Source organism: Pteropus vampyrus, unplaced genomic scaffold, assembly GCF_000151845.1.
Source record: "Pteropus vampyrus isolate Shadow unplaced genomic scaffold, Pvam_2.0 Scaffold67, whole genome shotgun sequence".
Classification (NCBI taxonomy): domain Eukaryota; kingdom Metazoa; phylum Chordata; class Mammalia; order Chiroptera; family Pteropodidae; genus Pteropus; species Pteropus vampyrus.
In genome coordinates, this window is record NW_011888848.1 from 7,602,757 (window position 1) to 7,615,041 (window position 12,285).

At 33.1% G+C, this 12,285-nt stretch overlaps 1 protein-coding gene and 1 pseudogene across 3 annotated transcripts in view; both read left to right on the top strand.

Annotated features, from left to right (window-relative positions):
* The window catches only part of EMCN (endomucin), a 98,410-nt gene that overhangs the window by 52,587 nt on the left and 33,538 nt on the right, over positions 1-12,285 (top strand). For all 3 annotated transcript variants that reach the window (XM_023531397.1, XM_011361518.2, XM_011361517.2), the window contains one exon: positions 4,499-4,606. In XM_023531397.1, the coding sequence (XP_023387165.1) occupies positions 4,499-4,606 (108 nt within the window). The remainder of the gene's footprint in view (positions 1-4,498; positions 4,607-12,285) is intronic.
* Positions 10,227-10,379, top strand: LOC111740728 (annotated as a pseudogene).

The window sequence follows — 12,285 nt, forward strand, 5'->3', positions numbered from 1 at the left end:
CAAAATGACAACATATCAAACAAATATTAGTTAAACTGCTCAGTTTGAAGCAGTGTGGTGGTGATATGTATTTGTGGGCAGGGTGGACTTCTACCCATTTCTCTTTTTCACTACTAAAGGTAGTCCATGAGATTTCTCTACTGAGACCTTAGGGCTGCAGTAGTACAGTTAAAAATTACTGAAATAAGATATTATGTTTACTTAAATTCCATTTGTAGTATAAAAAAAATGTTCATTTGATATAACTGAAAAACAAACATAGCAACTCTTTTTCACCCACCACTTGACTCGAGAGTATCCCGATTGTAATTGTTGTGAACCATGGTTTTCAAAAGGGACAGCTAAAATGTTCAGAAGCTTTTGGGTCCCCATAAGCATTGTTGCTAATTATTCACTCATACGTAAGACCTTGTGGGTAACTAGGACCACTAAATATGAGAAAATAAAAGAGAAGCCCCTACCAGTATTTGCTTTGGCTCACTATTAAAGTAGATTTTAAGGAAGTGAAATGTGAGCGTCTATTTGTTAGTAAAGTCTATAAGGAAGAGTGGAGGGATTGAAACAGCACCCCAAATTACTAGATCCCTCTGAAGTCATCAAACTATCTCAGCCCATTTGATTTCTGGGGTACATATGCAAAGAGCCACCCTAAATACATTCTCGGCCCGGGATCAGTCCCAAATTTTTATATAAATGTACCTTGCTAACTGGATTAGATAATAGATAGATCTGGAGACACCTAAACACCCCATTAACCAAGGCTTACATGATAGGGAGCTCTTCCGTGGGCAGCTCTGAGTCACTTTTCTTGGGTTTATACCCAGGTTCTAATTGCTTTTGCAAGAGGGAGGACAATGGTAAACATACAATTCCAAAGGGCCATCAACACCTACCTTAACCCACCACCTAAATGATATGAAATAGAAATATAAAATTCACATAGAAGTAAAACTCTCTCTTTTACTTGTTTCCCACTGAGAGCTGTAGTTCTACTTTATCTGTTTCTTTGCCACCACCATTTTGTTTTCTTTAAAATCTTTGGAACTCCATTATAGCCTGGTTCCATTATCTGAGTTTCTCTTTTTTAGGACTGAAAGACTGAAAGAGATGAAGTCTTAAGTCCTCCTTGAGTTGTTCAGGTGTTTGGTCTTCAGTCCTATACATCTCTTTCATTTTATTTTTTTTCTTTTGGTCTTAGCATTTAAACTTATTTATAGTCTGGAGTATTCCTTTTTACTCCAAGGGAAGAGATCAGGAGAATCTAACTGAAGCCTTAAGGAGTTTCTTTTCCAGTCCTCACCACTGTTTTGACACATCTCCAGTATAAACATTTATGCTCCTCACAATCTTTCTATGAGTGGCTCTTTAGTACTATTCTAGAAGTCAGTTAAATGAATCAAGACATTAATTTATTTGAGTTTATCCCAGTCTACCCACGTTGTCATACGGACAGAATTCTATGGAATAATATTCCATAAAATGATCCCTGAAAATGGAAGTCCTTAGGAAATTGCTTTAGAAAATGCTACCCCCTAGGGTTTTATAATGGACGATAACATTTCTTTTTAATTTTAGTAATCCTAACACAAAAACATCCATTTGACTTCAAAAATCTATGTAGCTTCAAATAATTTGACTATAAAAAACATCTTTTTTAAAACATAAAACCAAATAACATGCCACAGTACTAGTATTCTATAGCATATGTTTCAGTAAATGCTAACTTTGTCAAAAAGTCACTTACCCAATATTAATTTCTGAAGACAAAGTGATCACACAAAAAGCTTTTACTATGTGCATTAGATAAAACAATACTGTAATTCAAATTATATAATTCCAGAAGAATAAAGCTGCTTTATCCCTTTCCCTGTCAATTTAAATCCATAAACCTTCTCTTTCAACTCAATCTGTTGTAAACACACTTCAAATCTCTAATATAATTAATGTCCACATTTACTGCTTCCTCCAAAAATATAATCCCCCAAAATATACAAGTGAATCCCATGTTAATATTCCTAGACAATTATGAAACTGCCTCTATTTCACACCCACTCTGCTCAGTCCTAGCCAGTGGCTCTCACTTATGGGTATGGCTGCAGCTACTTACATTCTGGTGTTGATGTGTCTCTCTCAAGTATCTCCTGTGTTGGATTTTCTTTATTCCAATTCAAACATGGATTAAAAATTTCTTATATTTTGTTTCATGCTTTATACATAAAACACAATTCTAAGACTTAAAAGGACATGAATTTCAAAAACACAAGTCCTAAAAGTAAAGCCAGTATTATATTGGTGATGCAACTCCAATTAGTCTTTCTCAAGTAAAATAATGTTTATCAAACCTAATACATATATTATTACCAAGACTTACAGTGCAAGGTGAACCTGCAGACCAAAGCAGATACATAGTATTATCTAGGGCAAAATAACCAGATGGAAAAAGTGAAATAGAGCAAGTCATATTTGTTTGAAGAACGACTTTAAGATTGGTTTCCTTTTTCCCTGAGGTGACAGTCACTTTTTGACAGGAGTCCAGAATCTACTATGTGTGAACCCAAAATGCAGTTGGGACAATTTTTTCAACAAGATATACAAGACTATGATTCTCATATCTTAATGAATGTCAGCCACCCATTTTTTTTCTCTCCTAGGATTTGTAACATTTCACTGTACTAGTATACTTTGAGAATGTATAGCTGTGGCAGCATTAGTCTCTACATCTTTTATTCTGTTCATTTTAGGTCCACAATAGACATTTAAAAATATTTTGATTGCCTTTAAAGCATTCAAGATTCCTTCCATTGCCTAATTGGCACTGTGTAATTGACAGCCTGTCCAGAATTGAGCGTGAGCTCTAATTCTACTCTCATTTGTGAAATATATTACACAATAATAGGCAATTCTCTAAGAACAGTCTCTGGTATTGTATGTCCATTATTCCATGATTCTACTCCTTCCTTTGTATTTTTCTAATCTGGCAGCTCCCTACCTCTTTCTTAGCTGTATCTTCCCTTTTCAATCATCATGACTGTTGAGTCTGCTTCATGCTACTAAATTCTTTAGGCCATCAAGATAACTTTTTCACATTCTCCAATTTTAGCTCAGCAGAAGAATTCTTCTGCAAAGCTTTCTGGAGAGAATCTCCTGTTCTGATGTTTTCCGAGCATGTGTTTTTGGATTTCCAGTGAGAAGCAAAATCTTTACCCCTATGTTCCTCTATCATCAAGTATTGAGTTTCTGTGACTTGGGTGACCTTCCCACTTCCATGCTATCACGAACATCGATTTCTGCCTTTCTGAGTAGAAATGAATATTATTAACTTCAGAGGCATCTCAATGTATTAGAGAAACTTCCTCAAGTATTTCTCTCTCAATTTAATACTTAGAGATGCCTCTGAAGTTTATACCCATTTCCACCCATTTTTTTCTCACATACAGTGTTAATGCTGTAGCTTACACTGAATTTATCTCACTTCTGTTTGCATGCCAATTCCTGAAGGCTTTTTTCCTAAAGTCATATTTATCCCCTGTCTATTCATTCTTCTTACAAACTATTAATTTCTCTAGCATGAATCTCTCCACTGCACTAAGAATTTGCATTACATGATAGATGCTTGTTGCTATAGAATGGAAGCTGATTGACACTTCTGGAAGACACCAGCAATTCAGAGTCCTAGCCTAGTATGTAATAGGAATCTATTAAATTGCTTTCCTTCCAGCCAACATCGTATCTAGCTACCACTAAGTATGCATTAACCAGCATGCCTGCCTTTTCTTTACTTAACCCAATGTTCCCCATGCTGGACTTTGAAAAGACTGAAGGGCATCAATTATTTTGTTTTTATAATATTTGTGCAAATATTGGTTGTTTCAAGTAATTATAGTCCAGTGTTACTTTTGAAAGCTCAGCTTATCTTTTATTATTAGTTTTCTCTTCCCTGCCCCCTAAAATGAACTAAATATTATTTAAAGTCTATTCTATTTATTTTCTGTTATCCTTCTCCTGGCTTTTCCAACTACCTGAAAATTGTTTCCCAGACAGCATGGGAATCATGTTACCATCTTAAACTGCTGTTATTTCCTCACCTAAGTTACTCACTCAGCTATCCTTTTCTAGGATAGCTGAGTGAGTAACTTTTGCATCTGAAAGGCTTATATTGAGATTCTGGCTCTCTCCTATTATAAGTTATGTGATTGTAGGGAAATTATTTATTTTTCTGAGTCTCATATATAAAAATGTGATCATAATTATTACTTAATTCATAGGATTACTATTATTGTCACATGAGATAAACTGTAACTGAATCTAATGTCCCCCTTTTTAATATAATTAACTGAATCACCAAAAGGTAGATATCGAAATGCTGGATTTCTAAATCTTGATCAGAAGACTCTGAATAATCTTCAACTTGTAACTGATTGTTAATAGTAACACTAATAAGACTATCTAGTGATTGGGTTTTACCCTTAATGGCTGCTCATTCTTTTTACATAATTAGGAGATACAACCAATGGTGTCACGAAGAATAAGTTTATCACTGCAAATACAACAGTGACGAATCTACTTCCAAATGCTGTTTCAACATTACAAAGTTCCCAGCACACGAGTAAGTATAAGTATTTGTGCTGAAATGTTAAACTAATATGTTGAATAGAATTAGACTTGGAATATTTTCTAGCTCACTGTTACTAAAGAATAATGCCCTACGTATATTCTATCTTACTCTCTACCAAACAAGACAATCATTTGGTAACTTCGCTTCATACAATGATATTCTACTCCTCCACAGCCACAAACGGGTGGGTGCCAAGGAAGATCAATTCAAGGCTGGGCAGTAATCTATGAATCTGTGATATTACCTGGAACAAAAAAGTGAGCTTGGTCAACAAATTAGAGAACTTTGATGAAATGGAAAAATTCTTAGAAAGAAACAAATTGTTAAGAAGATAGGAAGTCTGAAAAAAATACTAAAACAATTAAAGATATGCATTAAAAATTTAAAATGGTTCCATGAAGAAAACTCTAAACAGGGTGGCTTCATTTGTAAATTCTATAAAATAGTTTTTAAAAGAAATAACAATTCTTCTTAAACCCTTGCAAGAAGTAGAGGAGGAAGGAACATTGCACAAGTAATTATCTAAGGCCAGTATTACCCTATACCAAAGCTAGAAAAAGAATGAAAACAAAAAGCAGGTAAAAATACCGCAGACCAAATCCTAATGAATGTAGATACAAATATCCTTAATAAAATATTAGCAAACCAAATTCAGTAGTATATAAAGAGATATAAAACATGAACAAGTGAGATTTATCTGGGTTTAGCATATGATAATCAAGTAATGTAATACACCATATTAGTAGAATTAGTAGATGCAGAAAATACATTTGACAAAATTTAACACTTGCAATTAAAACTCTCAATGAACTAGAAATAAAATGAAACTTCCTCAAACTGATAAAGGACATCTATGAAAATCATACAGCAAACATCATACTTAATACTGAAAAACTTAATGTTTTTCTCTAAAGATCTGGAACATGGCAAAGATGTCTATTCTTACCACTTCTATGCAAAATTATAACCAAAGATTCTAGATAGTGCAATAAGGCAATAGATAATCGATAAATGATAGATTAGATAGATGGTGACAGATGATAGACAGATGATAGATAGATAGATAGATAGATAGATAGATAGATAGATAGATAGATAGATTAGATAAAGATAGATAGAAATTGATAGATAGATCCATTTATCCAGATCGGAAAGAAAAAAATAAAAGTTTTTCTTATCAGAGTACATCATTATCTATGTAGAAAATTCAAAGAATCCATAAAAACCACAAGAACTAATAGTGTATTTTATATCACAGAATATGAGATATACAAAAAATGATATTTCTATATATTGGCAAAGACAATTCAAAAATAAAATTAAGGAAATAATTACATTTACAATTGCATCGGGAAGAATAAAACATTTAGGAATAGATTTAACAACAGAAGTGTAAAATTTGTAAACTGAACTACAAAATATTTCTGTAAGAAAGAAATATCTAATTAAATGGGGAGACATTACATATTCATGTATTAGAAGACTCAAAATTTTAAGATGGCAGTTCTCCCCAAGTAGATAAGCTATTGATTAACACATACAATGCAATCTTTATCAGAATCACAGTGTTCGTTTTCTTATAAATTGATAAACTTATCCTAAAATATATAGAGAAATGAAAAGGACCTGGCATAGCCAAAATGATTTGGAAAAAGAATCAAGTTGGAGGACTTATGCAATTCCAGAAAATACTCTAAAGTTATAGTAATCAAGACAGTTACTGAGATAATGAACGTTAATAGATAGTAGCATTATTTATTATAATAATCACACTGGAAACAATCCAAATGTTAATTACCGATGAAATGAAATATCCCATTAGATTTTTTTATTTGGAATGGGCTTGCAATACTCCAAAACATAAGATATCCGTACGATGGAATACTATTTGGCAATTTAAAGAAACAAAATACCAATACATGCTGTAACACAATGAACCTCAAAAGCATTATGCTCAGTAAAAAAGCCTTTTACAAAACACAACATATTGTGTGATTCCATTTGTATAAAATACCCAGATATTTTTACAGGGATATTTTTACAGGGATAGAAAGCAGATAAGTGGTTGCCTAAAGCTAGAGGTGAGACTGGGATTTGACTGCAGAAAAAGGCTCCAAGAAGTGTTTTTGTGTTGTGAAAATGTTCTAGAACTGGATCATAGTGATAATTACACAATTTTTAAAATTTACCAAAATGTATTGAGTTGTATATGTAAAATGAGTGAATTTAGTTGTGAATTTTTTAAAATAAAATTTTTTAAAAAAACAAAACAGAAGAAAACACTGTCCTAGGCCAGTCAAATTTCCTTTCTGGGCGATCTGAACCAGAAAACCCAAACAAAGAAAGTGATTAGCTGTGGGAACTGATGCAGCAACATTTTAGTAGAGCAAGTCTAAGGCAGCCATGGTGATTTCTATGCATCCCTATGACATAATGAAACAAATATTATGAGTAAGTGGAGTTGATAGAGATGAATAGAGAAAGCGTATGTGGGACATTGAGAGATCTCATAAGCAAGATTAAGCTGCTCATGAGAGACAGAGAGAGTAGCAGGACGTAGAGCTCCCCTGACTTCTGACAGATATCTGGTTTCAGTCCACATATATCTTTACAACGAGCATGTCCCACATCCTGGCCGCCATGATATGAAGTAATTTGCAATTTTAGCCAAAATATCCCAACTAGAAAAGCTAGTAGTCTGCCATGACAGTGTTACCAGATACCATTCATTATAAATAATGAATGCATTTTTGGCATGTCCATACTCCTCAATGAGAAGCGGCTACGGATGACTCAGTCTCCAAGTTTTTCTTTGAAGATCTCTAAGTTAGAAGGAAATGGAAAGTGGGAGCCATGGATATCCAAGGCCCACTCTTCCCTTGAAACACATTGAGAACATCCATTTTCTTCCTTTTTATTGTGGTCATCTTAAGCACAAAATAAGAAGGTTATCTAGAAGGAGTCTAATTTCACACCATAATTGTGAACTAATAATTTTATTTCATGAAACAATCACCACATAGGAGAATGTAAAGAGCAAGATCATTTCTTCTTCAGATGAAGAACGTTTCTTTGTAGTAGTGTTTTGGCTTCTAAAAGTAGAACCTATTTTGTAGGCAATATATGTCTGAATATCAAATACCCTTAGCAAACCAAAATTCCATTCACCTCATAATATGATTGCCCCAAATATAAACAAGAATAAAAGGAAATATGCATCTGCAAAATGTGTAGCCATTGGAGATTACACTCAAATAATTTGAACGCTGCACTAATACCCATTCAGTGACCGATGAGGAAAATGTCATTCAGAGGCCATGGTTTATTAAAATTAGCACTTATAGAGAAGTGTGGTCAGCCCCATGAGTCACTTAAGACTCGTAATTTCATTTTGATTCATGCAGTAAAATGCTCTCTGCATCTCACTTCTGGGGAATATTAAATTTATTCAGCTTCTAAACACAGAAGAGGCTTTCTTCCAAGTAATTTTTAAAAAATATAACCACAAAGCCATTTCTCGAAACATGAAACACCCTGGAAAGCAAGATAACAAAATAAGGGTACTTACTGCTGCTCTTTGCATTTGTCATTTGATTAATCAGTTCTATACTGTCTTTTAGATATTTGTTATGAAATTCATTCCTCCCTAGATAGTTCTCGTTCCTCAAGGTGCTTCCTACTTAGCATGGACTCTGCTTGATATAATAAGTTTACACACATTTTCATTTGTGCACGATGAAACCAGGAGCCTGCCCAGTTTCCTGGTTAGCAGAGCAGTGCTCCCTTGCAATCTCCACCCCTCACATGGTAAACATTCAGAAACAGTGGAGTCAAAAAAAGAGGAATAGAAAGAGAACAAAACAATCTACTGGTAGGGGAAAGCTAAACAACTAAAGTTTCATCTCATTCTTAAACATATGGGCTTGAGTCCTTGAATAGTGATTATCAGATAAAGACATTGTGGATATGTCATCTCAAGTGCAGGTTTGGTTTAGAGTTAGTGAGGTTAACCAAAGGAAGCAATAGCAATTGTCTCTTCTTCCTTGCCTATCTCTTACATTGTGCACCTTTCATGTTTTCAAATATGGTTATAGAAACTTGCTTCTTTTGGTGAATTCTGAGTTGGCAATAAAAAAAATGTGGAATAAGATTTTAGATAGACGACAAATGGAGATGGGCAAAATGCCAGTATATAATTCTACTAAAACAAGTACTGGGATAGAAATACTTCTAAGGATTTTTCCAAGCCAGAGCTTCTGCTACCACAGCATATACAATATTGCAGACTTTAAATCTGAAAGGAAAATCCGAATAACATTTATAAGTAATCAGTAGGCTATTAAGCAGGAGTTAATTGCATTTATATAGAATAGTTTATTACATATTTTGTTTTGCATAATTTATCCTAGTTTAATATGTTTATTTTCATACAAAAAGCATAGACAATTGTACAACAACCAAGAAGACATTTTAGATATCTTACTGGCTGAACATGAGAATAACCTATATCCATACCTATGAATTTCAAGGCAACACACACTTCTTAAAATAAAAATTTCACATTCTAGTCACGCCAAGAGAAACCTAGCTTATTGGTTAAATAATGATTCTAAAGTCAGATTGCTTAGGTTCAAATAATAGCACAGCCATTTGTTTGTACTGTGGCCTTTGGTCAGCGACTTAACTTTGTGCTTCAGTTTTTTCATCTGTAAAATAGGTTATAACTATGTTACACCTTTACAGGATTCTTATGAAGATTAAAAGAGATAAAAACCTAGAAAGCTTAAAATGGTGTCTGACAAGGAAACAATAAATTTTACCTATTATTTTATTAATAATAATCCTTGCAAAAGCCAGGCAAAGTTTCACAAATAAGAAAACAAGTTCAGAAAAATTAAATAACTTGGCCAAGGTAAAATTCAAAAGATGAAATTCAAACCCTATTTTTCTTGCCTCAAACCCCATAAACTACATTATACCACACTTGTTCTTGTTACATCTATTTTACATAAAATATCTAAAGGAAGTAGAAAGCAACTAGCTTTTAATTGGATGTATCATAAGTAGATGTTCAAAAAGTATAACACAAGAGATTGACTGACTGCCTGACTGAATATAAACCTACAATTCTAACAAGGGTGGTTCTCTAACCGTTGCCTACCATGCCAGATTTACTCTTGACTTTGTGTGTGTGTGTGTGTGTGTGTGTGTGTGTGTGTGTGTGTGTTTTCTGCCCTCCCTCTTATTCCTTTCCCTCATTCTTCTTCCAATTGCTTTTTTGAATTCTACACATCCGTCAAAGACCTACATATCCATCAAGGACCTCTACAAGATTTTGCCTCAGTATCTCCCACAACTTAACGAGTATTGCCAGATATGTTTACCATCTGCACTATTATTTATTTAGTATTTTTAACTGATGCACTTTTTATTCCTAAATTTGTTTGAAAATGAAACCATCATAAATTAAAAACTAGTTAACTTGTATAAACAGGAGCTATAAAATCGCTATGATGTAAGCAAAATAAAATTAAATTCTAGCTAGATTGTGTTACTTCTCAAAGGCTCTAAGTTTAAGGCTTGCTCGTCCTTGTTTAAACAAATAAATCAAATACTTACCTGGAAGGGGAGACATCATGATCACAAAGTCGGTTTTCCAAGGGCCAGCCTTGGCCATTGCACTTCGGATGTGCTATTTCCTTGAATGTGAGAAACTGAACTACATAATTTGTGGTAGTGGTGGACTGCATTCTGATTTTCCCCTAATGGAAATAAAATAAATGGAAAGAAAGCTGAAAAGAAAATAACTTTCTAATTGAGTGTTTCAGTCTTATTTAATGCCACTTTCCAGTATCACCTTATAGAATCTCTCATACAATGCTATGCATCTCATCCTTTGGAAAACATTAATTTCTCTGATATCCCAGCCTCATCATTTCTTTTGTGAATGGCACTATTTATTTATGCCACTTGTTTCAGAATTTAATCATAATATTTCTTATATACTCCTTAATTAGTTTGTATCATTTATTGTGAGCAGATACAAGAGGAATTCTCAAGATAACAAAGTCTTAGTTTAGCCAAATGAGAAATAATCTCATGTAAAATGACTCAGTCAATGCCATGTATGGAAGAATGATAAGGAAAACTTGAATTGTTCACAGTAAATTATTTTTAAGCAAATCAGTAAAGAATTATATATGGGAATAACTGTACATATATTTTTCCTGGACCTGTTAATGATATATCATGTTCTATACACAGCTCTACATAGCTGGAAATACAATATTCCTTGTAAGATAAAAATATTTGGCAAAGTTGTATGTTCATTGTTTAAGCTTTCTGTTTTAAAAGCTAATAATTTGAGTAAAGTTTAGCTTTGGATTAATGTGGATTAAAGTTTAGCAGTTTAGAAGTTCATTTGCATTCCAATTAGAAACAGATTTTAATTTGCCAACCACCTTAACTAAGATTTTGGTGTATAGTAAACATCAAAGTTTGAGAATAGGTCAACAGAATGCATTATGTTCATTTGCTATTCGACTTCATTTACTTCTTCTATAGATAAGAGCTTGGCTCTTTCTCAAAGCACATGTATTATGAAAGTTATAAATAAAAACTAGGGATAATTATAGTTATCTTCACTTTCATTAATTCCCATAACTTTAACCATATTTACAGCAGTCATTGCTATTAAGCTTTTATATCCATGAAATGAGTCCAAATATGAAAGTGCCATATGCCATATGAAAACACTGTATTATCTTCAAAATAAATCTCATGATTTCAGAAAAAAAGGTACATATTCCAGTATTGATTAATTATTTGAAGTTTGCAGAATTATGTCCTCAAAATAATATATTTGTCCATATATGAAAGTCTGGACATCTTAAGACTCAGTATAAGGGTTTTGAATCGGTATGGTTTTCTTTTCTGGTACACCTTAAGGAATAGTTATTTTTCTTTTATATAAGTACTTCTAAAATTATTATACATTTTGGAAGGCTAATGAAAACACAAATAAAGGATATGAATTTAAATATTTTTAATTCTCAACACAATAGAAACAGACTCAGATATAGAGAACAAACTGATGGTTGCTGCATAGGAGGGGGGTTGGAGAGCTGGGTGAAAAAAGTGAAGAGATTAAGAGGTGCAAATTGGTAGTTACAAAATAGTCATGGAGACGTGATGTATAGCTAGGGAATATAGTCAATAATACTGTAAAACTATGTATAGTGCCAGGTGGGCACTAGACTAATTAGAGATCACTTCATAAATTATATACATGTCTAATCACTATACTATACACCTGAAACTAATACAAAATAATAACGAGTGTCAACTCTAATTAGAAAATTTAAAAATTTTAATTCTCAATGAAATCTATCAGCAAGAAAGGTTATGACCTGATATTAACAACAAGAGGAACAAAGGGTTTTGATCTTTTTTATTCTAACCTTTTAGTAGCTGATATATATTTTGGCTGCATCTTCCAAATACAACATTATTCCATGTTCAAAAATAATTTAACTAGTTACCAAAAGTAGGACTTAATTACATAAGCTTTCTTTTCAGAACAGTTTAGTGGAAGGAAAATCTATTTTAGTAAAAAAGGATGAATATTAGAACCAACAGACTTGAATTATAATCATTGCCTCCCTCTTTGA